At 44.2% G+C, this 27,481-nt stretch overlaps 1 protein-coding gene across 1 annotated transcript; it reads left to right on the forward strand.

The window, feature by feature from the left end:
• Nucleotides 1-4,161: 4,161 nt before the first annotated feature.
• DNTTIP2 (deoxynucleotidyltransferase terminal interacting protein 2) lies at nucleotides 4,162-26,979 on the forward strand. Its single transcript, NM_001243674.1, is given in 7 exon segments — nucleotides 4,162-4,245; nucleotides 5,188-6,827; nucleotides 9,050-9,188; nucleotides 21,717-21,812; nucleotides 23,086-23,250; nucleotides 24,660-24,769; nucleotides 26,681-26,979. Coding segments are annotated over 7 exon segments (2,316 nt in total). The 5' UTR covers nucleotides 4,162-4,173; the 3' UTR covers nucleotides 26,775-26,979.
• The last annotated feature ends 502 nt before the right edge of the window (nucleotides 26,980-27,481 follow it).

The raw sequence follows: 27,481 nt of genomic DNA on the forward strand, positions 1-27,481 counted from the left end.
AAATTAAAACTAGCTAGTTTTCTGATAATGCAAAAGTAAGCATAAAGGACATATTGATAACCGGGTTTAATCAAAATGAAAATCTTCTCTTCTTGAAAAGACACCATTAAGGAAATGAAAATGTAGGAGTTCCTGCTCTGGTGCAGCAGGATCAGCAGCCTCCCTGCAGCACCACGACGCAGGTTCAACTGGCACAGTGAGTTAGGGGATCTGGCTGCCCCAGCTGCGGCTCAGTTCTGATCCTTGGCCCGGGAACGCCATATGCCGCAGGGTGGCCAAAAAAGAGAAAATAAGTTATGAGCCACAGGCTGGGGTGAAATATTTGCCGTAAATATTTCTCATGAAAAATAAACTGGCCATAATCAAATTTTTTAAATTGCACTTAAAAACAAACAAACAAACAAACAAAAACGCAAGTAAAAGACAACCCAGAGGAGAAAATATTTGAAAGTCGTATATCTGAAAAAGATCTTGTATCTAGAATGTCAAGAGGTCTTAACAGCTTAAGACAACCCAATAAAAAGTAGGCAAAATAGATTTTTCTACTGTCTAAAATAGATTTTTCTCCAAAGAAGACATATGTACAGTCAATAACATTACAAGATGTTCAACACCATTAGTCATCAGAGAAATAGCAATTAAAACCCCAATGAAATACCACTAAAATAGCTGAAATTAAAAAAACTGAAACCACCAGTGTTGGCAAGGATGTGGGGAAGGCAGAACTCATACAGTGCTGGTGGGAATGTAAAATGGCACAACCACTATGGAAAATCACTTGGGATTTCTTAGAAAATTAAATGTACATGTACCATGTGACCCAGTAATTCTAGGTGTTTATTCAAGAGATGCAAAAAAGACGTATATGAATGTTTATAGCACTTTGCTCAAAATAGCTAAAACCTGGAAACAACCCAAATGTCTAACAGCTGAATGGATAGATGGACTGTATGACCAGCATTAAAAAATAATCAACTACTGGTAATACATAGTAAAATGGATGCGTCTCAGAAACATGCTGAGTGAAAGAAGCTAGGCAGGGAAAAGCACACAGATAATTTCCTTTATATGAAATTTTAGAACAGACACAATTAATGGTGACTATATTAGCTCCTGCTGCACCTGGGCCCCTCTAGGCGTCTCAGAAAGTTGCACTTGGGGTCATCTGGGACTACAATGTCATCTCTGCTCTCGGCTGAGTTTGGTTTGCTTCCAAACTGGCTCGTGTGGTGGTCGGCAGGACTCAATTCCTCGCTGGCTGGAAGCCAGAGGCCCCCGGGCTTTTCTGCCACACAGCCCTCACCAGAGGGCACCTTGTAACTGGTTTCCCACAGAATGAACAGGTGAGAAAGCCCAAGATGGAAGGCAGCCTTTTTGTTAAAACCTAACCTTGAAAGTCATGTTCGCCACGCTTGCGATGTTCTTTTCATCGTAAGTTGGTCCAGCCCAGACTCAAGGGTCTGAAGACCAGAGGATGAGATCGTTGGAGACCCTCTTACCCTTCAAACTGAATTTGAAAGTAAGGTTTTGTATGTAACAATATGCAAAATGACCATGAATGGAATATAGTTTTAGAAGGTGTGTGCACTGAAACTCTCTCATCTTTGGGTTAAGATGAGAATCTCCCAGAGTCAACCCTACATTTTAAGGGTTTAGTTAGTAAAACATAGACTATGAAGGGAGCATGTCCTTTATATAATAATTAATAATTACTGTTTTCATATCTGCCCCAAATCTACTTTAAGAAGAGAATAGGTAGAGGAGGTAGAGAGAAAACAAAAACAATACTTGGCGGTTTTGCCCTGATCAGCAGGCCAGCTCAGTCTTCTCATGTGAATATATACTGATGTTTTAATCTTAGTATTTTGTTTCTTGACTTTTTTAGACTGTAAATGTTTGGAAGTGGGGTTTTTTGTTTAAGGGGCTTGTATGTAAATAGAGCACACTGTCTAATAGGCTCCCAATTTCCTACACCCTCTCCTGTGATCTTATTTCATACATTTGCTGATGTTAAAGTTATCATATATAAGAAGTTCCCAGGTGGCACGGCACGTTAAGGACCCGGTATTGCCCGTGTCTAGTAGGTGCTCAGTACTATTACTGGGATTGCTGCTGTTGTCTCTGCTGCTTTCATCCCCACTACGCACCTCCAGATGGTTCACTTTCCTTCCTCTGCCCATTCCACCTGCTCTTCTTAGCTGTCTTCTGTTCTCTTATATAATCTCACCGCTGCCTGGCTGTACTGAAATTCCTTGGTTTTGCTCCTTATCAATTCCCCATAAAATCCATCTAAAGTTTTTTCATCCTTCTGAGCAGATGAATCACCTACTTAGAGACTGATGGCATCTACCTCAAATCCTCTCCTCACCACTTAAATTTCCCTGCATTTACATTCTCTCTGCTTCAGCTATCAACCCTTCCCCCTTGCCTCAAAGGAAAGAGCATTCTTCTGTAGCTAATCCCCACAGCCCAATTTTTTATTCCATTCTTTAGCTCAGATTAGGCTCGCCTGCAGGACATAAGACTGCCCCCAAATAACAGTGGTTTAAAAAGAGGTGTTTCTATTGATGAAAATCTTTTAAATTAGGCCATTTAGGACTGATAGCTGTGCAACAAATCAGGAATCCATGTCTTTTTGTCACTGCTCTGCTAACCTTAAAGCATGGCCCTAATCTTCATGGCACAAGACTGCTGCTTGAAAACCAGGAGACACAACTTCCTAGGGAGTGAAATGATGCTAAAGAAGGCAAGGAGGACCTCCTCTCTTTTAAGATGTCCCTAAAGAACTAAACAACACTTAATCGATCTGTAATTAGCCAAAACTTAGCCATATCTGGCTGCCAAGGGCAACTATTTAGCTGAATGGCAATGTGCCCACTGAAAATTCTATACTTCCTAACTTAAAAAAAAAAAAGTTTTCTGTTCTAAAGTAAAGGAAAAAAGATTTTATGAGGCACTCATTCTTTCTCACCTCCAACATGTTTACTTACTTCTTCAATCCCCCCCCCCCTTTTTTTTGTCTTTTCTAGGGCCACTCCCAGGCTAGGGGTCTTATCGGAGCTGTATCCACCGGCCTACACCAGAGCCACAGCAACGCGGGATCCGAGCCGCGTCTGCGACCTACACCACAGCTCACGGCAACGCCGGATCCTTAACCCACTGGATCCTTAACCCACTGAGCGAGGCCAGGGATCGAACCCTCAACCTCATGGTTTCTAGTCAGATTCGCTAACCATTGAGCCACCACGGGAACTCCATTCAATCCCTTTTCATTACCCTCAAACATATTCTAGCTTTTCACCCTTCACGTCAAAGAAAAATAAAAAAGCTTCTCTTGGAGTTCCCCTTGTGGGGCAGCGGAAATGAATCTGACAAAGGAACCATGAGGTTTCGGGTTCCATCCCTGGCCTCGCCCCGAGAGTTAAGGATCCTGCGTTGCCGTGAGCTGTGGTGTAGGCCGGCAGGTGTAGCTCAGATTCCACCCGTAGCCTCGGAACCTCCATATGCACGGGTGCGGCCCTAAAAAAGACCAAAGACAAAAAAGGAAAACAAAACAAAACAAAACCTTCTCTTGATTCTGATCATTCTTTCCCTATCACCACAAAAACTTTTTTTTTAAAATCGCTCTACAACTTAACCTTTTATTCTGCTTATTCCCAATTCCTACTCACCATCTCACCTTTAATTATATAGCTCCCTAATTAGTCTCCGAGTTCCTGGGTATTTAACATATACATCTTTTACCCCAACCAAGTCTTTAAATTGTATTTCTTTTATATTTAACTTCACAAGTAATACAAGAGTATACTTTAAAAAAAAAAAAAAAGGTATTATAAATAATGCAAACGTATCCTTCGGCCATGCCCGTGGCTACACCTAGACTTTGCCGAATGAGAGGATGGACGGAGTGGGCCAGAAGGTGCTATTTTCCAATTCGTTCGTGTCAAACAGGAACGAGGGCCCTAAGCCACCGCGAGTTTCACCGCCCGCACGAAGGTCTCTCCCGAGTCCTTGGGGATCCCCGGATCCCCCGATCGCCTCAGCCTAGTCGGAAGGGCAGAGGTGCTACGAGATTGCCCCCGAGTTCCTGGAGTCTCGCGGGAAGACGCGAGCGAGGCGCACCTCTGACGCACTTCCGGGGCGCCGGAGCCGCGGGGGCCGCGCGCCGGGAAGATGGTGGTCACCAGGTCTGCGCGGCCTCAGGCCGGGCTCCAAGCCACGTCAGCTGAAAGCTCCCAACCGAAGGTAAGAGATCGCACGGCTCCCTCATTTCTCCTCGCTGCCTCGCAGAGCGGTGCTCGGGGGGGGGGGGGCGGCGCAGGGGGCCCGCCAAGCGTGGGGAGGAGCGACCGAAGGGGCCCGAGCTGGCAGCGCGCGTCTGCTGACCGGGCCGGGCGCTGAGCATGGCACTTCATTTTAGGTCTCACTAAGGTCTTGAAGGCAATGCATGGCCTGATTCCATAGAGAGGTTGGGTAACTTGCTTTGGGTAGTTTAGCTCAGTAATGCAGGTGTACAGCTCAGGCCTTTTAACCTTACTGCTAGCAGCGTGCCAAGGAGGATTCGTTTAAGCCACCAAGCGTGAGCCTAATTAGTTGGATTGGAGAAGGCACCGTTTTCACGGAAGAAAGCTGGCCGTGCCCCCACAGTACCTCCTTTAGGCGTGGGGAGGGCTGCGGTGACGTCACCTGGTGACTCAGTGACGCTGGTCTTTCGCAGCTTCTGATGCTGCGATGAAGGGAAGGCTACATTAATTCACTTCACTATGAAAAGGTAAGAGCAGCCACCGATTCCATCGATGTGTGTTCCTAAACACATCTTTAATCAGAGTTAAAATCCCTCTTCTTCCCTCTTTCCCTGTATGTGTCGGAATGTAGGTCCACCTAGCATTAGGTGACTTTGAATGGAAAAAATTTTCTCTTTTTCAGTTGTTTTGTTTCCTAAAGTCAGATCCAGGACTTAGGTGATGCTAGAGAGGCAGGGCCTACAAATGCAGAGTCAGATTTAGTATTTAGGTATTGTTTGGGTTTTTTTAGTTGTGCGTGGTGCTGGTGGTTATTACTGTTTGGCATTAATCTTGCTGAGTTTTTTAGTGTCCTCTTGAAATCTGCTTCTGAGGGGAGTGCCTCACTCACTTTGCTCTTGTCCCAGCCCTTCCCAAATTACAGTGTATTTTCACTGGCTTACAGGATTCTGCAAAAAGAATTCAAGCACATCCAAAAGGCAGGAAGGAGTCTCCATCTGATGACCCAAGTACTGCTGAATCACAGACCACTAAGAAACAAAGTCCAGCTCCTTCAGCCAGGAAGAGGAAGAGCAGAACTACAGGCTCATTACCAGAAATGAACAAACCTACTGATGGAGAGATCTCTGAAGCAGAGTCAACTTGTTCTTCTGTGTCCGAGGTCCAGGATCCCATTTTCAGAATAACCAGGAGAAGGCAGATCTTAGTTACAGGCACCCCAGTTTCCAGTGTAAGGAAAAGACCGAAAGTAACTCCAGTAAATGAGTCTCATACTGAGGAAGAAGTCTCTGAAGCAGAATCTCATGCGTCAGGTATTTCTAGAATTGTGCGTCCCACAGTGATAGCTACACAAACCAGAGGAAGCAAGGCTAAGTCCCTAACAGGTCCAAGCCAAGAATCATACATGGAAGCTGTTTCTGATGCTGAGTCATCATGCTCAGAGGTTTCTTCCTTTTCTGGAATTGCAGCGAGGAGGACAACAAGGAGTATGCAGAGGAGATTACAGGCACAAACTGAGGAGAATGATACTATGATTGTAGCAGGAAATGAAAAGCAAGGCGTAGATACACCTGTGAATTCCAAGGATTCAGAAACCAGACGAACTTCTTGTCGTTTACTAGCAAGGTCGCTTTCTCAGATCAATAAGCCGAATCTCTATAATAATGAAATTTATAATGACCTTGATGAGGATCCCTTCTTCGGAAATTCAGGAAAAACATTAATTGCACAAAAACACCCAAGTGTTAATATAAATGAGGAAGAACAGGAAAACGTTTCACCTCTCAAACACATAACAAAGCGGAATTGTGAGAGTTCAGATGAAGAAGCCAAAGAACCAATAGATGAGGGAAAAGAAATTAATGAGAAAGATTCTCAGTTGAATCTTCCTGAACTGCAGGACACCAGCCTTCAGCAGTTAGTTTCTCAAAGGCATTCCACCCCCGAAAATAACAAAACCACATCAGAGCCCTCAAATCTGAACTGTGAGGCTGTAATGAAATCATTAGCTCACACATTTGCAGTTGTGGAAGTGGACAGATGCGATGAAGGAAGAAAGAGCACCATAAAAACAAGCGACTGGACAGAACTTGGTGGCGGTGATGAAGAGTGCACAGTTACAGGTGACAGCCAAGACATGGACGAAGAAAGGGATGTGGATTTTGAGTGTGATGCCAAACTGCGTAATCCTGAACTCAACGCATCTCAGGATAAAGATGATTCGGTTTTATTAGTTCTCAGCAGTGATGAAAGCCAGCAGTCGGAAAGCAGTGAGGATGAAGAGGACACTATCTGTTTTGTTGAAAATAGTGGTCAAAAGGAATCATTAAATGGAGACTCAGAAACTACATCACATGGCAGTGCTTTGTTTGTAATTGACACAACTCCTGGATTGAGTGCTGATAAAAATTTTTACCTGAATGAAGAAGACAAGGCCAGTGAGGTTGTCACTGAGGAAGAAGAGGAGGAGGAGGAAGATGAGGAGGAAGAGGAAGAAAGTGAAGAAGAACCATCAGACCATGACAGAAATAAAGATAATGAGTTTAGTGATGAAGACAACTTACTAAATAGCACAAAATCTAAACTGTAAGTTTTCTTTTTTATTTATTTATTTATTTATTTTTGGTCTTTTTACCTTTTCTAGGGCCGCTCCCGCAGCATATGGAGGTTCCCAGGCTAGGGGTCCAATCGGAGCTGCAGCCACCAGCCTACTCCAGAGCCACAGCAACGCTGGATCCGAGCCGTGTCTGCAACCCACACCACAGCTCACGGCAACGCCGGATGGTTAACCCACTGAGCAAGGCCAGGGACTGAACCCGCAACCTCATGGTTCCTAGTCGGATTCGTCAACCACTGCGCCACGACGGGAACTCCAGTTTTCATTTTTAAAAGTAAGTTTTTGATAACATTTCAAGTAGCTAACTTACCATAAAAATATTACAAAGCATGGGAATTGAAAAAATTACTGCTTTGGGTTCTTTATGGAAGAGCTTTTTTATCAAACCCTTACCTTATGTGGGTGTCTTTGTTAGGCATAGTTTTCCCACCATTGACAGCTGCAAGTGCTTCGCTTGGTGGTATATCAAAAATACTCCGTTAAGATTTCCTTGCGTGATAGTTTAGAGAACATCAAAGGGAAGGAAAATAACTTGCTTTTTTTCTACATGTCAATTGTAGAGAAATTGAAAAATAGAGGAAAACTGAGAAAAAAATAATTACCTATGTCCCATCTACCACCCATTGAAAAGCACTGTTTGGGCTGTTTCTTTAGTTTCTTTTTTTCTTTTTCTTTTTTTTTCTTTTTTCCTGTCTTTTAAATGTTTTTCCTAGGCACCTTTGGTGGCAGTGTGTCCACTGTAAATACAGGTATCCTTGGCAAGCAACTAACTATGCAAACAGATGCCCAGTCTTCTTTCTTGATTTTTTTTTTTTGTCTTTTTAGGGCCACACCCATGGCATATGGAAACTCCCAGGCTAGGGGTCTAATCGGACCTATACCATAGCCACAGCAACACCAGATTGAAGCTGTGTCTGCAACCTACACTGCAGCTCACAGCAACGCTGGATCCTTAACTCATTGAGTGAGGCCAGAGATCGAACCTGCGTCTTCATGGATGCTAGTCAGGTTCGTTCCCCCTGAGCCACGACGGGAACTCCCCAGTCTTCATTCTAAACTAGGGAAATCGCTGAGGCTAGTCTCCGGTGTACTTAGTTTTTAAAAGCCTCGCCCCTCCCCAGGATAATTATAACGTGCACTCTGGGTTGAAAATCACTGCCAAGGCACTGCAATTGAATGAATTCACTTTCCAACAGAGATCGATTATCCAAGCTTTCAACTGCTCAGTATACAAATAGTGACAGAAGAAAGTGTAAGTCTAAGTGTACTTGCTTATAAAAAGGACTCTCAGTGACAAAAGTAGAAATTCTCATTATCTAAATGCAGGAGCCCAAGCCAACTGATGAAATTTCTGAAATGGTGGATCTGGGATATGACATTTATACTTTTAAAGTTGCAGTCAATGGAAGATAACAGATGCTCATTCTGTTTAAAACTCACTGATTTAGAGGCACTAATAAATGCCCTTAAATTACCCAGAAAAACATTTCAAGTTTGGAGAACTTGGAAGTTCAGAGTAGAAGAACCTGTCTCTCTCATTGGCTTTGGAGATAGAAGTTTATGTACATTTATTAACCAACTACCTATATATGAAGTTGAGCTAAATTGTAAATATGTTTCCTTCTCTTTTTTGTAATTCTTTATAAAATCTGTTAGCATATTTTATGGCCTTAATTCTCTTTTAAGAAAGTCTGGAGAGGAGTTCCTGTTGTGGCTCAGCAGTAATGAACCCAAATAGTATCCGCTAGGATACAGGTTCAATCCCTGGTGTTTAAAAAGACAAAGGAAAGTCTGGGGAATCAATGTGGATGTGCTTCCAAAGGCTTTTGCTGGGGGGGTGGGTCTTTTTAGGGTCTCATGCAAGGCATAGGAAAGCTCCCAGGCTAGGGATGGAATCAGATCTGCAGCTGCTAGCCTACACCACAGCCACAACACTACCAGATCCGAGCCACGTCTGCGACCTATCCCGCAATGCCAGATCCTTAACCCACAGAGTGAGGCCAGGGATTGGACCTGTGTCCTCATGGATACTAGTTGGGTTCCTTGCCATTGAGCCATGACAGAAACTCCCCAGAGGCTTTTTAAATTCATTATTCATCCCATGTTTTTTTTTTTTTTTCTAAATGAAAATACAGTCTCAGTTGTTTCCATTTTGAGCTACTTGATGTTTAAGTGATCATTTCTCTTTCAGTCTGAAGTTGACGAGCAGCAGCATAGACCCTGGTCTAAGTATTAAGCAGTTGGGTGGTTTGTATATTAATTTCAATTCAGACAAGCTGCATTTGAACAAGAGAACCCTAACACAGCTCAAGGAGAAAAAGAAAAATGAGGTAAGTTGTACAAAGCGTCCCATTGGTTTTCACAGAGCTAACCACTCACTTTAAAAAACGATTAGTCCTTAGGAAGAGGCTAGTTTTCCTGTAGTGAAACCACATTAGTCTGCTGTGCTCCTTTTTCCCCTCTTTCCAGAGCAGTCATTTCTTTTTTTATTATAAAGTCCAAGCTGTAAGAGATAGCACTTGAAAACTAAGATAATACAGGTGGGTGTTCCTCCTCTTGCACCCACGTTAGGATCCCAGGGGTTATGTTTTTCCTTTTCCTGCAGTACTTTTAGTTCTTAACTGCGTTGGATTCTGTTGAGAATCTGCAAGCTGTGAGTGCCCACTAACCCCACCAGGAAAAAGAGGTCATGTGCACGTGACCGAAAATTGTACCTACAATTTCAGAAGGAAATTACAGTGCAGGTAACCGCACCCAGACTGTCAGCTCCAGCTGTCACCTGGCTTGGCTTCCTCCCAAGCTAGTATTTTCTAGCTTGCAGCCTATTCAGGTCTTTAAACCCAGGTGCCATTGTTCCTCCAGATGTGCCGGGGCCCCTGACCTCACCACCTGCCCTTCTCTCCCCTGCCCGAACCAGCTCCTCCTCTTGTGTTCTTTCTCCTGGTTAGTGACACCAAGATCTGTTTCCCTTTTGCAGTCAGTAGCCAAGCTTGGGACCATGCTTCTTATTCTTGCTGCTCTGTTCCCTCCTCTCCGCCCCACTGTCACTGTCTAGTGATGTCTATTTTATCTTTTGTGTAGACTGCTGTAGTGGCCTCCTTACTCTTTATTCTTAAAGCCATCCTCCATGGTCTTGCTAGATTTCTCTTTCTGAAAACACAGATCTGACCGAGATAGTCTCGGTCCTTCAGTGGTTTCTTGGCACCTTTAAGGTGGCTCTGGATGTCCTGTTGTGGCTCTGCAGTTACGAACCCAGCTAGTATCCATGAGGGCGTGGGTTCAATCCCTGGTCTTGTTCGGTAGGTTAAGAATCCGGCATTGCCGTGAACTGCGATGTAGGCCGCAGAGGTGGCTTGGATCCCAAGTGCCTGTGGCTGTGATGTAGGCTGACCCCTAGCGTGGGAACCTCCATATGTCACAGGTGTGGCTCTGAAAAGCAGAGCAAAAAAAAAAAAAAAAAAAAAAGTGGCTCTGTTGCTCTAGCTCAGACCGTACACCTGCTGTGTTCTTACCGTTGGAAACCACCATGGTTTCGTGAAAACACCCTGCTCTCTGCCAGGCCAGTGCAGAGATCATAGGTCACGACCTCTGGAAAGCATCCTTTGACCCTAGTTCTTCCCCGGCACCCCCGCTTCGGCCACACCCAGTATAAATCTAAGGTGGTATTATTGTTTCACTGTCTTTTATCTTTGTGCTCCTGAAACAGGATTTCTCAACCTCAGCAAAACTAATGTTTGGGGCTGAATAATTCTTTGTTATGAGAGGATGTCCTGTGCGTTGTAGGATGTTTAGCAGCATCCGCGGCCATAGATTATTTTTTTTTTTTTTTTTTTTTTTTTTTTTTTTTTTTTTTTTTTTTTTTTTTTTTTTTTTTTTTATGAGAAATGACAAAGGTTGTTTAATTTCATAAAAACAGCACAAAAACAAGCCACATAACTCTGTTTCCCACAGATATTTGGTTTTTTTTTTTTTTTTTTCTTGTAAAAAAAAAAAGCTTTCTTTTCTTTTTTTTTTTTCTTTTTCTTTTTTTTTTTTTTTTTTTTTTTTTTTTTTTTTTAATTTTATTTTCCCACTGTACAGCAAGGGGGTCAGGTTATCCTTACATGTATACATTACAATTACAGTTTTTCCCCCACCATTTCTTCTGTTGCAACATGAGTATCTAGACATAGTTCTCAATGCTATTCAGCGGGATCTCCTTGTAAATCTATTCTAAGTTGTGTCTGATAAGCCCAAGCTCCCGATCCCTCCCACTCCCTCCCCCTCCCATCAGGCAACCACAAGTCTCTTCTCCAAGTCCATGATTGATTTTCTTTTCTGAGGAGATGTTCATTTGTGCTGGATATTAGATTCCAGTTATAAGTGATGTCATATGGTATTTGTCTTTGTCTTTCTGGCTCATTTCACTCAGTATGAGATTCTCTAGTTCCATCCATGTTGCTGCAAATGGCATGATGTCATCCTTTTTTATGGCTGAGTAGTATTCCATCGTGTATATATACCACATCTTCCGAATCCAATCCTCTGTCGATGGACATTTGGATTGTTTCCATGTCCTGGCTATTGTGAATAGTGCTGCAATGAACATGCGGGTGCATGTGTCTCTTTTAAGTAGAGCTTTGTCCGGATAGATGCCCAAGAGTGGGATTGCAGGGTCATATGGAAGTTCTATGTATAGATTTCTAAGGTATCTCCAAACTGTTCTCCATAGTGGCTGTACCAGTTTACATTCCCACCAACAGTGCAGGAGGGTTCCCTTTTCTCCACAGCCCCTCCAGCACTTGTTATTTGTGGATTTATTAATGATGGCCATTCTGACTGGTGTGAGGTGGTATCTCATGGTAGTTTTGATTTGCATTTCTCTTATAATCAGCGATGTTGAGCATTTTTTCATGTGTTTGTTGGCCATCTGTATATCTTCCTTGGAGAAATGTCTATTCAGGTCTTTTGCCCATTTTTCCATTGATTGATTGGTTTTTTTGCTGTTGAGTTGTATAAGTTGCTTGTATATTCTAGAGATTAAGCCCTTGTCAGTTGCATCATTTGAAACTATTTTCTCCCATTCTGTAAGTTGTCTTTTTGTTTTCTTTTGGGTTTCCTTTGCTGTGCAAAAGCTTTTCAGTTTGATGAGGTCCCATGGGTTTATTTTTGCTCTAATTTCTATTGCTTTGGGAGACTGACCTGAGAAAATATTCATGATGTTGATGTCAGAGAGTGTTTTGCCTATGTTTTCTTCTAGGAGTTTGATGGTGTCCTGTCGTATATTTAAGTCTTTCAGCCATTTGGAGTTTATTTTTGTGCATGGTGTGAGGGTGTGTTCTAGTTTCATTGCTTTGCATACAGCTGTCCAGGTTTCCCAGCAATACTTGCTGAATAGACTTTCCTTTTCCCATTTGATGTTCTTGCCTCCCTTGTCAAAGATTAATTGACCATAGGTGTCAGGGTTAATTTCCAGATTCTCTATTCTGTTCCATTGGTCTGTCTGTCTGTTTTGATACCAGTACCACACTGTTTTGATGACTGTGGCTTTGTAGTATTTCTTGAAGTCTGGGAGAGTGATGCCTCCTGCTTGGTTTTTGTTTCTCAGGATTGCTTTGGCGATTCTCGGTCTTTTGTGGTTCCATATAAATGTTTGGATTGTTTGTTCTAGTTCTGTGAAAAATGTCATGGGTAATTTGATAGGGATTGCATTGAATCTGTAGATTGCTTTGGGTAGGATGGCCATTTTCACAATATTGATTTTTCCAATCCAGGAACATGGAATATCTTTCCATTTTTTTACATCTTCTTTGATTTCTTTGATTAAGGTTTTATAGTTCTCGGCATATAGGTCCTTTACCTCTTTGGTTAGGTGTATTCCGAGGTATTTGATTTTGTGAGGTACAATTTTAAAAGGTATCGTATTTTTGTATTCCTTTTCTAATGCTTCATTGCTGGTATACAGAAATGCAACTGACTTCTGAATGTTAATCTTATATCCTGCCACTTTGCTGAATTTATTAATCAGTTCAAGGAGTTTTGGGGTTGAGTCCTTAGGGTTTTCTAGGTATAGAATCATGTCATCTGCATACAGTGACAGTTTGATCTCTTCTCTTCCTATATGGATGCCTTTGATTTCTTTTGTTTGTCTAATTGCTGTGGCTAAGACTTCCAAAACGATGTTGAAGAGCAGTGGTGAGAGTGGGCATCCCTGTCTTGTTCCAGATTTGAGTGAGAAGGCTTTCAGTTTTTCCCCATTGAGGATTATATTTGCTGTGGGTTTATCATAAATGGCTTTGATTATATTCAGGAATGTTCCCTCTATACCCACTTTGGCGAGGGTCTTGATCATGAATGGATGTTGAACTTTGTCAAATGCTTTTTCTGCATCTATTGAGATGATCATATGATTTTTGACCTTTTTTTTGTTAATGTGGTGTATGATGTTGATTGATTTGCGTATGTTGAACCATCCTTGTGAACCTGGGATGAACCCAACCTGGTCATGGTGTATAATTTTTTTGATATGTTGTTGGATTCGGTTGGCTAAGATTTTGTTGAGAATTTTTGCATCTATATTCATCAATGATATTGGGCGATAGTTTTCTTTTTTGGTGGTATCTCTGCCTGGTTTTGGAATGAGGGTGATGGTGGCCTCATAGAATGTCTTTGGGAGTATTCCTTCTTCTTCAACCTTTTGAAAGAGTTTAAGGAGGATGGGCACCAATTCCTCTTTATATGTTTGATAGAATTCACCTGTGAAGCCATCTGGTCCTGGGCTTTTATTTGTAGGGAGTGATTTTATGACCTCTTCAATTTCATTTCTGGTGATTGGTCTGTTCAGTTGGTCTGTTTCTGCTTGATTCAGTTTTGGCAGGCTGTAAGATTCTAGAAAATTGTCCATTTCTTCCAGATTGTCAAACTTATTGCCATATAGTTGTTCATAGTATTCTCTTATGGTTTTTTGTATTTCTGCTGTATCCGTTGTGATTTCTCCTTTTTCATTTATAATTTTGGTGATTTGGGTTCTTTCTCTCCTCTTTTTAGTGAGTCTGGCCAGGGGTTTATCAATTTTGTTCACCTTTTCAAAGAACCAGCTCTTGGTTTTATTAATTTTCTCTATTGTTTTTTGAGTCTCTATTTTATTGATTTCTTCTTTGATCTTTACAATTTCCTTCCTTCTGCTGACTTTAGGACTTCTTTGTTCTTCTTTTTCTAATTCATTTAGGTGGAGGGTTAAGTTGTCAATTTGGGATCTTTCTTCTTTTTTGAGAAAGGCCTGTATTGCTATAAATTTCCCTCTGAGCACTGCTTTCGCAGCATCCCATAGATTTTGAGAGGTTGTGTCTTCATTATCATTTGTTTCAAGATAGTTTTTAATTTCCTTCTTGATTTCCTCATTGACCCATTGGTTTTTTAGTAGCATGTTGTTTAGTCTCCATGGAGTAGGTTTTTTCTCTTTCCTTTTCCCATGGTTGATTTCTAATTTCATGGCATTGTGGTCAGAGAAGATACTTGAGATAATTTCTATGCTCCTAAATTTATTGAGATTCGCTTTATGTCCCAATATGTGGTCGATTCTTGAGAATGTTCCATGAGCATTTGAGAAGAATGTGTATTCTGATTTTTTTGGATGTAGTGTCCTGAAGATATCAATTAAGTCTAACTTTTCTATTGTTTCCTTTAGGATCTCTGTTGCTTTATTGGTTTTCTGTCTAGAGGATCTGTCCATTGATGTGAGGGGGGTATTTAGGTCTCCTACTATGATTGTATTCTCATCAATATCTCCCTTTATGTCTGTTAATATTTGTTGTATGTATCTGGGTGCTCCTATATTTGGGGCATATATGTTGATGATAGTAACATCCTCTCCTTGGATGGATCCCTTAATCATTAAATAGTGTCCTTCTTTGTCTTTCTTTATGTCTTTTGTTTTAAAGTCTATTTTGTCTGATATGAGCGTTGCAACTCCTGCTTTTCTGTCATGTCTATTGGCATGAAATACTTTTCCCCAGCCTTTCACTTTCAATCTATATGTATCTTTTGTCCTAAGGTGAGTTTCTTGTAGGCAGCATATTGAAGGTTTTTGCCGTTTTATCCACTCAGCCATTCTGTGTCTTTTGATTGGGGCATTCAGTCCATTGACATTTAAGGTGATAATTGATAGATGATTATTTATTGCCATTTGATCCTCGTGTTCCAGTTGATTCTATGGTTCTCCATTCTTCCTTTCTTTTTTTTTTTTTTTTTTTTTTTTTTTTTTTTTTGGTTGGATGGTCTCCTGTTATTATCTGCTTGAGTGTATTTTTTTTTCATTTTTTGCAAATGCAATATTTGGTTTTGGCTTGTGGTTGCCCTGTTTTTTAAGTATGCTAACCCCTTCCCATAATTGTGTGTTTTAGCCTGATGGTCCTGTAAGTTCAAACACTTCATTATTATATTAAAATTAAGAAGAGAGACATACATACAAACAAAAAGGATTATTTACCTCCTAACATCCCTTGCCCACATTTTATGGTTTTGATGACTCTTTTATTTTTTTCTTTTTAATTTTATTTTGTTTGAAGCATGTTCATGATTAAATCTGTATGCTGGCTTATTTGAATGACTGCTCTCTGATTGTATCTTCCTCTGTCCTAGTTCTTCCTCTTCTTCTTCTTCTTTTTTTTTTTTTTTTCTTTTCTTTTTTCTTCCCTTTCCTTCCTTTCTTTTGGTTTAGAGAAGCCCTTTCAATATTTCCTTTAACCTGGGTTTTGTGTTGCTGTATTCTTTAAGTTTTTGTTTGTTGGGAAAAATTTTTATTTCCCCTTCTATTTTAAATGATATTCTTGCTGGATAAAGTATTCTAGGTTGCATATTTTTTCCTTTGAGCACTTTAAATATCTCTTGCCATTCCCTCCTGGCCTGTAGTGTTTCTGTAGAGAAATCAGCTGATATTCTTATGGGGGTTCCCTTGTAGGTAACATTCTGTTTTTCTCTTGCTGCCTTTAGGATCCTCTCTTTATCACTAACTTTTGCCATTTTTATTATGATGTGTCTTGGTGTGGGTCTGTTTGGGTTCAGTTTGTTTGGGGCCCTCTGTGCTTCTTGTATCTTGAATCCAGTATCCTTTAGATTTGGGAAGTTTCCAGCGATAATTTCTTCAAATATATTTTCCATTCCCTTATCTTTTTCTACTCCTTCTGGAATTCCTATTATGCGTAGATTGGCTCGTTTTATATTATCCCATAGGTCTCTTATATTGCTTTCCAGTTTTTTGATTCGGTTTTCTGTCTGTTGACCAGATTGAGTGATTTCCATTATTCTATCTTCCATATCACTGATTCGTTCTTCTGCATTATTCATTCTGGTTTTTACTGCCCCTAGTTCAGTTTGCATCTCTGCAAATGAATGTTCTAGTTTTTCTTGGCTCCTCCTTATATTTTCTAGCTCCTTTCTGAGGGTATCTGCATTGCTGTTCATATCTTCTCTTAATTCCTTCAGTATTTTCACTATTTCTCTTTTGAACTCCAGGTCTGTCAGACTGCAGAGATCAGTTTCATTGTTGACTGTTTTAGGTGAGTTCTCCTGTTGGTTTGACTGGGGGTGGTTTCTCAGCTTCTTCATCTTGCTTGTTGTCTTCTTTCTCCTGAGGGAGTTGTACTCTCCGTTATCGGGTAGTGTTTGCCTTGTCACTGCCGTGGAATATTTCCTGAGGGCTGTCGTTGTTGGTCAATCTTTTTTTTGAGGCAGTGTGGCTTTTCTGGAGTGTTGATGGGACTAACAGTGTTTCTTTGAAGCAAAGGAGGACTTCCTGAGGGCAGACAGGACTGGGAGGTCCACCCCACGATGGTAGCAGATTTCACTTGGTTCTCAGCACCCCCTGGGGTCTTGGGCGGGTAGCAGGGCCCTTGGAGACTCAAGAGGTTCCTCCCCAGGGCAGCCCGATTCAGAAAGACCGTCTGAGATCTTTTCCCGATTCCGCCAGGCTTGTTGCAGCTTTTCTGGGCTGCAGGGGGTCCTGCCTGGAGCTGGCAGTCCTATGCAGCTGGTCCACTAGGTCTCAGCACCCCTTGGGGTCTTGGGCGAGTAGCAGGGCCTTTGGAGACTCAAGAGGCTCCTCCCCAGAACAGCCCGACTCAGAAAGACCGTCTGAGATCTTTTCCCAATTCGGCCAGGCTTGTTGCAGCTTTTCTGGGCTGCAGGGGGTCCTGCCTGGAGCTGGCAGTCCTATGCAGCTGGTCCACTAGGTCTCAGCACCCCTTGGGGTCTTGGGCGGGTAGCAGGGCCCTTGGAGACTCAAGAGGCTCCTCCCCAGGGCAGCCCGATTCAGAAAGACCGTTTGAGATCTTTTCCCGATTCGGCCAGGCTTGTTGCAGCTTTTCTGGGCTGCAGGGGGTCCTGCCTGGAGCTGGCAGTCCTATGCAGCTGGTCCACTAGGTCTCAGCACCCCCTGGGGTCTTGGGCGGGTAGCAGGGCCCTTGGAGGCTCAAGAGGCTCCTCCCCAGGACAGCCCGACTCAGAAAGACCGCCTGAGATCTTTTCCCGATTCCGCCAGGCTTGTTGCAGCTTTTCTGGGCTGCAGGGGGTCCTGCCTGGAGCTGGCAGTCCTATGCAGCTGGTCCACTAGGTCTCAGCACCCCTTGGGGTCTTGGGCGGGTAGCAGGGCCCTTGGAGACTCAAGAGGCTCCTCCCCAGGGCAGCCCGATTCAGAAAGACCGTTTGAGATCTTTTCCCGATTCGGCCAGGCTTGTTGCAGCTTTTCTGGGCTGCAGGGGGTCCTGCCTGGAGCTGGCAGTCCTATGCAGCTGGTCCACTAGGTCTCAGCACCCCCTGGGGTCTTGGGCGGGTAGCAGGGCCCTTGGAGGCTCAAGAGGCTCCTCCCCAGGACAGCCCGACTCAGAAAGACCGTCTGAGATCTTTTCCCGATTCCGCCAGGCTTGTTGCAGCTTTTCTGGGCTGCAGGGGGTCCTGCCTGGAGCTGGCAGTCCTATGCAGCTGGTCCACTAGGTCTCAGCACCCCTTGGGGTCTTGGGCGGGTAGCAGGGCCCTTGGAGACTCAAGAGGCTCCTCCCCAGGGCAGCCCGATTCAGAAAGACCGTTTGAGATCTTTTCCCGATTCGGCCAGGCTTGTTGCAGCTTTTCTGGGCTGCAGGGGGTCCTGCCTGGAGCTGGCAGTCCTATGCAGCTGGTCCACTAGGTCTCAGCACCCCCTGGGGTCTTGGGCGGGTAGCAGGGCCCTTGGAGGCTCAAGAGGCTCCTCCCCAGGACAGCCCGACTCAGAAAGACCGTCTGAGATCTTTTCCCGATTCCGCCAGGCTTGTTGCAGCTTTTCTGGGCTGCAGGGGGTCCTGCCTGGAGCTGGCAGTCCTATGCAGCTGGTCCACTAGGTCTCAGCACCCCTTGGGGTCTTGGGCGGGTAGCAGGGCCCTTGGAGACTCAAGAGGCTCCTCCCCAGGGCAGCCCGATTCAGAAAGACCGTTTGAGATCTTTTCCCGATTCGGCCAGGCTTGTTGCAGCTTTTCTGGGCTGCAGGGGGTCCTGCCTGGAGCTGGCAGTCCTATGCAGCTGGTCCACTAGGTCTCAGCACCCCCTGGGGTCTTGGGCGGGTAGCAGGGCCCTTGGAGGCTCAAGAGGCTCCTCCCCAGGACAGCCCGACTCAGAAAGACCGTCTGAGATCTTTTCCCGATTCCGCCAGGCTTGTTGCAGCTTTTCTGGGCTGCAGGGGGTCCTGCCTGGAGCTGGCAGTCCTATGCAGCTGGTCCACTAGGTCTCAGCACCCCTTGGGGTCTTGGGCGGGTAGCAGGGCCCTTGGAGACTCAAGAGGCTCCTCCCCAGGACAGCCCGACTCAGAAAGACCGTCTGAGATCTTTTCCCAATTCGGCCAGGCTTGTTGCAGCTTTTCTGGGCTGCAGGGGGTCCTGCCTGGAGCTGGCAGTCCTATGCAGCTGGTCCCCTAGGTCTTAGCACCCCCTGGGGTCTTGGGCGTGTAGCAAGGCCCTTGGAGACTCAAGAGGCTCCTCCCCGGGGGAGCCCGTCTCAGAAAAACCGTCGGAGAATTAGGTCGATCTATTCACGGCCTGGCTAGGCTTGTTCTAGCTTTTCTGGGCTGCAGGCCTTTTCTAGGGGGCTGGTGGTGTTTGGTGCTGCTCTGTGGAAGTGTAGCCCCTCCAAAGGGCAAGCAGGCCTGTGCAGGGAGAGCCCCTGCGGTGGTAGGCTTCAGGCAATTGTTGAGGCCAGCCCTCCTGGATGGCAGGCAGCCCCAGGTTCGGCGAGAGCGTAGGGGGTGGCGGGGGTGGGGGGAGGGAATGCACTGGGAAGCACAGCTTTCTGCTAGCTAGCGGGCCTGTAAGCTTGCTGTGGCGTGGGGGGTATTCTATGGGGACCCACCCCTTCTTCTCTCCCCTCCCCAGCACGGGCGCAGACCAGGCTCTTCTCCCAGGTTCCCTCTGAGGCGGCTTTCCACTTCCCCGCCCCTAGAGTATTGCTCCCTTCCTCTGCGACAGCTTTGTTTTCTAGTCTCTCAGGCAGTCTCTGCCCCGTCAAATGGTTTAGAGACCTCCCAAGCAGTTTCCGCTCTTCCCCGCCCCCCTAGCCCGGGGACTAATCTCTGGAGCCGAGGTCTCGGTGCCCAGCCCCCACCCAGGCGGCGCCCCCCGGCCCTTTCTTGGGGACTAACCTTCGGAGGCGAGGTCTCGGTGCCCAGCCCCAACCCAGGCGTCCCCCGGCCCCCTCTCGGGGACCAACCTTCAGAGCTGAGGTCTCGGTGCCCAGCCCCCACCCAGGCGTCCCCCGGCCCTTTCCCGGGGACTAACCTCTGGAGCCGAGGATTCGGTGCCCAGCCCCCACCCAGGCGTCTCAATTTTTGGTGACTGTGCCCGTAGTTCAGATGGTCCGTTGGGTTCTTGATCGTTTTTCCGTACTCCGACTTACTGCTACACTCTTCTCTGCATCTGGAGATTCCTCCGGTTCGTTTGATCTTTCCCCCGTAGGAGACTTTCCAGGGTGCGGGATCCCTTTCTCCTCCGCAGTTCCCTTTCGGGAGCGCCCGTCCCGCTCGGATTCACCTTCTCTCACTCTCCTCTTTTCTCCCGTTCTGCCCAATAATGTCACGAACTTCTTGCCGTTATTGGAGTTTAGGTTCCTCTGCCAGCGATTGGTTGTTGTTCTGTGCGAGTCATTTCTTCTGTAGATGTGCTTTTTTTGTTGTGTTTGTGGGAGAGGGCGAGCGTGTCCCCCTACTCCTCCGCCATCTTGTCCTCCTCCTCCGCGGCCATAGATTATGCCATAGATGCCAGTAGCATCTGTCCCCATCAGTGCCATTCCCTCCTCCCCCACCCCTGCCCGCCAAAATGTCTTCAGATATTGCCAGTTGCTCTCAGTTGAGAATCACTGTCTAAACCCTTGTATAGTACTTGGCACACAACCAGCTCTTAATAATCTGTTAAATAATAAATGCTCTAGTCTTTCTCAGTGATATGAAAGTGATATGCTGTCCTACCCAGCAGCAATCTGAACCTGATTTGGGGATTTCTGAATTGGTAATTTCAAGTGTTATTGACCAAATTAATATTTGCTGTATTCCTGTGGACTATTTTGAGGGCTAAGGAGCAGTCGTTTTTAGTTTTTGTAGTGGAGAAATGACTAATTACCTTGAGGTTCCTTTAGTCCTGTACCCAGTATTAAGACAGTATTTAATCATTCTAGGCAAGTAACAAAAAATGCAGAAGATGTTTAGGAAAAGATTAACAGATTTGACTGCATAAAATTTCTGAATTTATGCAATTAAAAACAACAACAACAAAAACCTTAACAAAGACAGTAAAAGACCACAGGTTAATACCACTAAGATATAAAACATATGTCTACAAATTAATAAGAAAACAACTCTGTGTAAAAATGAAAACTGCCTCCCTCCCAAAAATACAGACATTCCACAGAAGAAGACTTATACATGGCTAATAAATACACAGAAAGATGATCAACAGCAGATGGAAACATGCACGGGGCATCACTGACAAAGCACAAAAAGATAATCCCCCGTGTGGGCTAAGTAAAGGGAAGGGTACTGGTTAACTCTGGGAGTTTAGACTGCTTGGATGCAAGGCGATTTAGCAGTACCTGTCAACATTTAAATGACACATTTTGGAATCTGTTTTACAAAAATCATCACAAGTGTGCAGAGATGATGTTTACAGTGTGTAATGGAAAACCGTCTAAGGGAGACAAACTAAATGTCAAAAAGAAAAATTCTGCATAGCAGCTGTTACAAAGAATGAAGTTGATCTTTGAATTGACATTGAAAGAGCAGCTGTGATAGGTTGTTGAATTGCAAAAAGCAGATTTGCTGGACGAGAATGATTTTGTAAAAAACAAAAGTTTAATCTAAATCTATATTGCTTTTCTTATCTATTGATGAGACTTATCTAGCTAGTCTCCTCAGATCATAGGAAGCTGTTTTACCAACATCAGAACTTATTAAAGCCTAATCAGGTGGGTTTTTTCAGAGAATTCAGCAGCTCTTAGGGCATTGTTCCTATTGTCTTTATTTTGCGGTCTGGGCAGGTGGCTGACAGCAAACCAGTGAAATGCAAGTGAACGCATTAATGGAAATCTGGTGTGTGCAGATTCAGATTAGAAAAAGAAATTTGAGATGAATATTGATTTTATAGATTCCCTAAAATAATCCTTCAGTTTGTTTCCTAAAGCATTTTTATTTTGATAAAATCTACAAACTTGGCAGTAGTATGTCTGTCCATAGAGAAGGTTAATATATTTGGAGGAGTCTTTGGTGTGGGAGATGTTTCCCTTATAAGGTAAAAATGCCTTACCTTATAAGGCATTTTGACATTTTAAAATTGACATTCTGACATTTTAAAACCAATTTAATATTTTCGTAGCTTCTTCAGAAAGCCGTCATTACTCCTGATTTTGAGAAAAACTACTCTGTCCCACCATATAGAGAATCAAAGTATAAACTTCAGAAAAAACGCAGAGTAAGTACACTGATTCTTCTTATTGGGAATGCTTAAATGTGTTTGACTATGTTCAGCTTATCTAACATGGTTGTGCAATTAAAATGCATATTTTGAAAGAAAATCATCACAGATCTCTTAGAGCCCATAAAATGTGGTTCCCTAAACGTGTTTCATACAGATTTGCACAGAGTGAAAGTGCACCGGGTGCGGCACATAAATACAGCTTGTTTCCCTTCCTTAAAAACAGCGGCAGCAGCCTATCAGGCCACATCCACTCCTTGGCTCGTAGGTGCTGTTCATTGACGGCTCGGAGCTCTATTGCAGGCCGTTGTAGGAAACTGAGTGTAAGCAGCTGAAAACACTAGCCTGTTTCATCTGCCAAATGAGAGCATAGAAACTGTTTCTTTCTTTTACTTTTTAGGGCCATACCTGCGTGGCATATGTAAGTTCCCAGGCCAGGGGCCAAAGTGGAGCCACATCTGCAACCTACACTACAGCCACAGCCACACCAGATCCTTAACCCACTGAGTGAGGCCAGGAATCAAACCTGCATCCTCTTGGATACTAGTCGGATTCATTACCGCTGAGCCATGACAGGAACTCCTGAAACTCTTTTCTGTAGTAAAATATAGGGGGGACTACTTCCATTTCAACTAATAAGCACAGAGAAGTTACTCCGAGAGCTTGGGGGGAGTTGGAGGATGGCGCTCCAGTAACATCTCATCTCTCATATGATGAGAGCAGTGTGGTACATGGTAGACACTCCATGTGTGTTGTACGAATGTACAAAAAATGAAATTAAGCACATAACTTGCTAGGAGTTTTCAAAAGAATAGAAAGGTTTTTGAATTTTAGAAATCACAAATTTCTGGGCTGCTGGAGTAATTTTCTTAGACAACTGGGTGACTGAATAAAAGTGTTGCTGTTTGCAGTAAGCTCCAGATGTAAAAATGTTTTTATGCATTAGACCTTGAGTAGGCTATTTTAGATTATAAAAACTGAAGCTGAGGGTTACTCTCCCAACAAGTCAGCCATTCTAAGATTCAGAATCAGTGTTAAGGAGCCCTCATTTCTGAAAGTCACAGTGCTGTGCCTATCAGAGCAGGGGATCAGAAAAAGCGCTTTTTGTGATTTAATTCATTTTATGAATGATGACGCATACATTCTATAAAGTGACCTTATTTGTTTTTAATTCATGAAACTTTCCTTATATTAGGGAAAATGAGGTATAATGTATGCACTGCTTATTAAAATTAGAATTCTCTAATTGTTTCTGAAATTTGAATTTCAGCAAGAACGGCAAAAGACAGCAGGTGATGGCTGGTTTGGTATGAAAGCTCCAGAACTGACAGATGAACTAAAAAACGATCTCAAAGCCCTGAAGATGAGAGCTAGCATGGACCCCAAAAGGTTTTATAAGAAAAATGATAGAGACGGCTTCCCCAAGTACTTCCAGGTATGAAGCAAAGAGAATAATGGTAGCAGGGTCCGAGGTTTTGGTTGGGAAGCTCTGTAGTGACATGTTTACCGTAACTGAATGGTGACAGCACCTGCTCAGCCACGTGACAATGGCCAGCACCCAGTTCAGACGGCCACCAGCTTGTGATGGCTTTCCACGTGGAAAGGTGGGGTTCCAGGGGTCGCTCGGTGCCAGGTCAGCCTTCTCGAATGATGGGACCTGTAAGACGGGCGTGCCTTATGTGAATGATATTAGCCTAAGAGCAGGACTGCTTGCGGGATGGAGCAGGAACACCGGGCTGTTTTTTTTCAAGGTTCTGTGTCTTAAGTTGAAAGGTGGTTTCCAAAGTGTGTGCAGATGAAAGTCCAGGTGCTGGCCGTCTGGGACCTCTCAAGTTCGTTTTCCCTTTGGCGACCTTTCCTGTCACTTCGGGACGACTGTACAGTCCTTGGCCTCCAAGTCTACTCTCCCTTTTGCTTCTTTTGCCGCATTATGGCCAGTCATCTTGTCTTTACAAAATATCATCCATTTATGAGAGAGTCTAGACCCTTTAATGTAGCCCTTCACAGACCCAGACCAGCGCACCAGCCCCTTTTTGTCACAGCCGCTTAAGCTTCAGCACTCTCAGCACTCCGTGTCTTCAGTGAGCACAGCCGGGTCTTGGCATTCTGAATTTGCACGTGTTTGGCTCTGCTGTGTTTGCCTGGTGAAATTTTACTCATACATCCAAGCTAAAATGTCATCTTTTGTGAAACCTTCTTTACCTTCGTTAGGTAGAATCGGCCACTTAGTTTTCAGAGCACCTAGAGTGTTTTGTTAAACAAACTATCAGGTTATGCTTTCACTTATACACTGTTTTTAGTTATGTATCTAGAGATTCTGGTCCCCTCACTGGCAGGGACCAGATATTCTTTTTGTTTCCGTAACACTGAGCACAGTGCCTGGCACAGGGTAGACACTAAATTTTACTTGGTTAAATGTATGAACCAATGCAGAATGGTCAGTAAGAAGGTTCCAGCATTTATAGTAACCTAGGAGACCAAATGGGTATGTGGTAGAGTTTATGTGTCACTTTTGTTAAATTGGGAACCTAAAACAAAAGACTTTCTTTTTATCTGTCCCACTTTTCCTCCTCTAGTTACATGATTCATCAAGAATTGACTGTCTAGCACTAAATTATGTAAAGGGAATTTTGGTATAACTATAAACACTAACAAAGAAATGTCATTAGTAAGAGTAAGTGATTGCTTAACTCAAAAAAGGCAGAACTAACTGTAATGTTGGTAAAATGGGAGCTTGTGTTTTCCAGTCCTTTCTATAAACACACTTTGTAAAAGCCGCCCTGAGGCATGAAAGCACCTTGGCCTTCAGGTGTTGCGTGACTCATTTCAATCACTCGTTCACAGATTGGAACCATCGTTGACAACCCAGCTGACTTCTACCACTCGCGAGTCCCCAAGAAGCAAAGGAAGAAGACGATTGTGGAGGAGTTGCTGGCCGACTCTGAGTTCAGAAGGTAAAGGAGTTGGCTTCGCTTTCCTTTAGAAGATGCATGCGCTGGAAGTCTCAGAGAATTTTTAAATGCTTTAGCAGAGTTTCTCCACAGCAGCACTACCACGTTTTTTTGGGTGGACTCCCTTCTTTAGTGGGGGACTGTCTTGTGCATGATGGGATGCTGGCCTCTCCTCACTATGTGCCAGTAGCACCCCTCCTCCACTCATGCCAATCAAAAATGTCTTCAAGCATTTGCAGGGGTCCCCTGTCGGGGCCTAAGCTTTCCCAGCATAGAACTGCTGTTGGAGAGGGAAGCGTGAGAGCATCTGACTGACGAGAGGGGAGTGAGCCCACAGAGGAGACAGGAACGAATAGCTGGGAGGCGTGCAGAGGTCCTAGGAGTCTAGTAGAGGTCGGGGAGGGGGTGTGAAGGGAGTGGTGAGCAAGACGAGTGAGCCCAGAGAGCAACTCGAGAACTGAAAGACCTGTCCGGATTTAGGACCGTGGGTCACAGTAACCTTGGCAGAAGGAGTTTTAGAGGAGCGATGGGGAGGATACCAGATCGGAGAGGACTTGAGCGTAAGCTGAAAATGAAGAAATAGAACTCACACTGAGGCGTTCCCGTCATGGCGCAGTGGAAACGAATCCCACAAGGAACCATGAGGTTGCAGGTTTCATCCCTGGCCTTGATCCGTGGGTTAAGGATCCGGTGTTGCCATGAGCAATGGTGTAGGTTGCAGACACGGCTCAGATCTGGTGTGGCTGTGGCTGTGGCCGGCAGCTGTAGCTCCAGTTGGACCCCTAGCCTGAGAACCTCCATATGCCGCGGGTGCAGCCCTAGAAAAGGCAAAACAACAAACAAACAAACAAAATTAAACTGGTTGTGAGGAAGACAAGAGAAGCACAGCTCTAGTGGTTGTGGATAGAGTTGGGCTTGGTCTTTGGTTTTGTCGGGGTTTTTTTGAGATGGGAGCAATTTGTGCGTAAATGTTCTCAAAGCAGGTGTGTGTGTGATACACAGTTAAAAGTGTATCTCATGTAGAAACCTCTGCTGAACTTCCAGAGTGGTTTAATAGCCAAAGTGAAAATATTGATCAAGGCTTTTAAAAACAATGTAATGTAGAGGCGGGGAAAGTAATTCAAGTGTTACATAAATTATTCAATGAATCTGGGTAATGGTAAAAATTTCAGAAATAAGCAGTGCTATTTTCTCACTTACTACTCTCCTTGGAATCTCATTCCCACAGAGTTTTATTAATCTGTATACTGTTGGCTTCCAAGTGTGTATGTCTAGTATAGACCGCTTCTGAGTCCAGACCCACATGACCAGCTGCTGCCTCAGAGCATCTCAGGGCTGCCTCCAGCTCCGCTAGGGCTGCCCAGGAGCAGGGAGTCCCGTGCAGGTCAAGGGAGCCGGGCACACGGGGAGCGCTGCGCAGGAACACGTGCTCTGAGGGAGCAACTCAGGAACTGCAAACCCTCCCCACCCTGTCCCCCCTGTCCGCTCCGCTCCTCTCCAGCCTGTCTTTCTCTTCAGCCCACACAGGTGTGGGTACAGGGTGATGGGTACAGTCTTGCTCACCTAAGATTGATCCACACTGTGTAACCTTCCCGATGCCAAGCTCAGAAACCACGGCGCGGGTCCCTAGTGGCTGAAGTTTTCAGCCTCCCTGTACTGTTGCAGGTTTTCCCGTCACTAGACAGCAGGCTCTCTGGGGGCAGGTGCTTCGGCTGGTTCACTGCTCGGTCCCCACTTCTGAGTATGGCTCTGTACATATGGTGGCACTTAGTGCACATGCCATGGATCGGTGATGAAAATGCAAAACACGGAATGTGAGACAGAGAAGCGCCTCCCTACCAGAAGGCTACATTAACTTCTCATGTCTGGGGTGGGTCATACTTTAGAACTTAAAGGTTTGGTCTTTCCTTTTAGATATAACCGAAGGAAGTACTCAGAGATCATGGCTGAAAAGGCGGCCAATGCAGCAGGAAAGAGGTTTCGAAAGAAGAAGAAATTCCGCAATTAAGATTCACCAAGCAAACCACACAGTTTTACATCTCCCCGTATTTATTTACTACAGGTATTTTGAAAACTAACACCAGCATCACATAAATTAACATGAACTGGCCCTGTTTACATACAGGGAATTGTGTGTGGAAAAAGCTGATGTCTTGAGAAAAGATGGATAATGTGCCCCTTGGAATAAAAACAAGTGTGTCTGCAAGAGGTCCACTCATGTTTAGACACTTTGAGGAGAAAAAAAGGAAAAGGACCTCAATTATTTAACATTCTGTAAAGTTTTCAACAGTTATTTAAAGAAAATTTAAAACATTTTGAAAATACAAAGTTTGTTAACATATTCAAAAAGCTGTTCAATAATACCACTGTAACTATGACCTGGAGGTATGTGTCTTCTGGGGGGAGACGGTAGGTAGGAAGTCCCCTTTGGTGAGCTGAACATTCAAGTCCAGAAAATGGGTAAAGCTGGGGTACGGAGAGTCGTTGCCAATATAAGAGTCAGAGCTGAAACCAAAGCAGTGACAAAGGTGTTCCTGGAGCAGATGTCTGCTAGTATGTGACAAAGTTGAGTGAAGCCCTAAAAAGGACTTAAAAGATAGGCTCCCTGCAAAGTTTGGGTTAAAAGTAGAAGCAGCAGAGCAGTTTTCCTTCCTTAGCAGTTTAAACAGGAGGGAAGATAGATTTTATCCAGATTCAATGTTGTGTTCCAGTGAA

This window comes from Sus scrofa, chromosome 4 (genome assembly GCF_054392235.1).
Source record: "Sus scrofa isolate SSC_HxYL_T2T_F1_AM1 chromosome 4, Sscrofa_HxYL_maternal_Yorkshire_Landrace_v2.0, whole genome shotgun sequence".
In the NCBI taxonomy this organism is placed as follows: Eukaryota; Metazoa; Chordata; class Mammalia; order Artiodactyla; family Suidae; genus Sus; species Sus scrofa.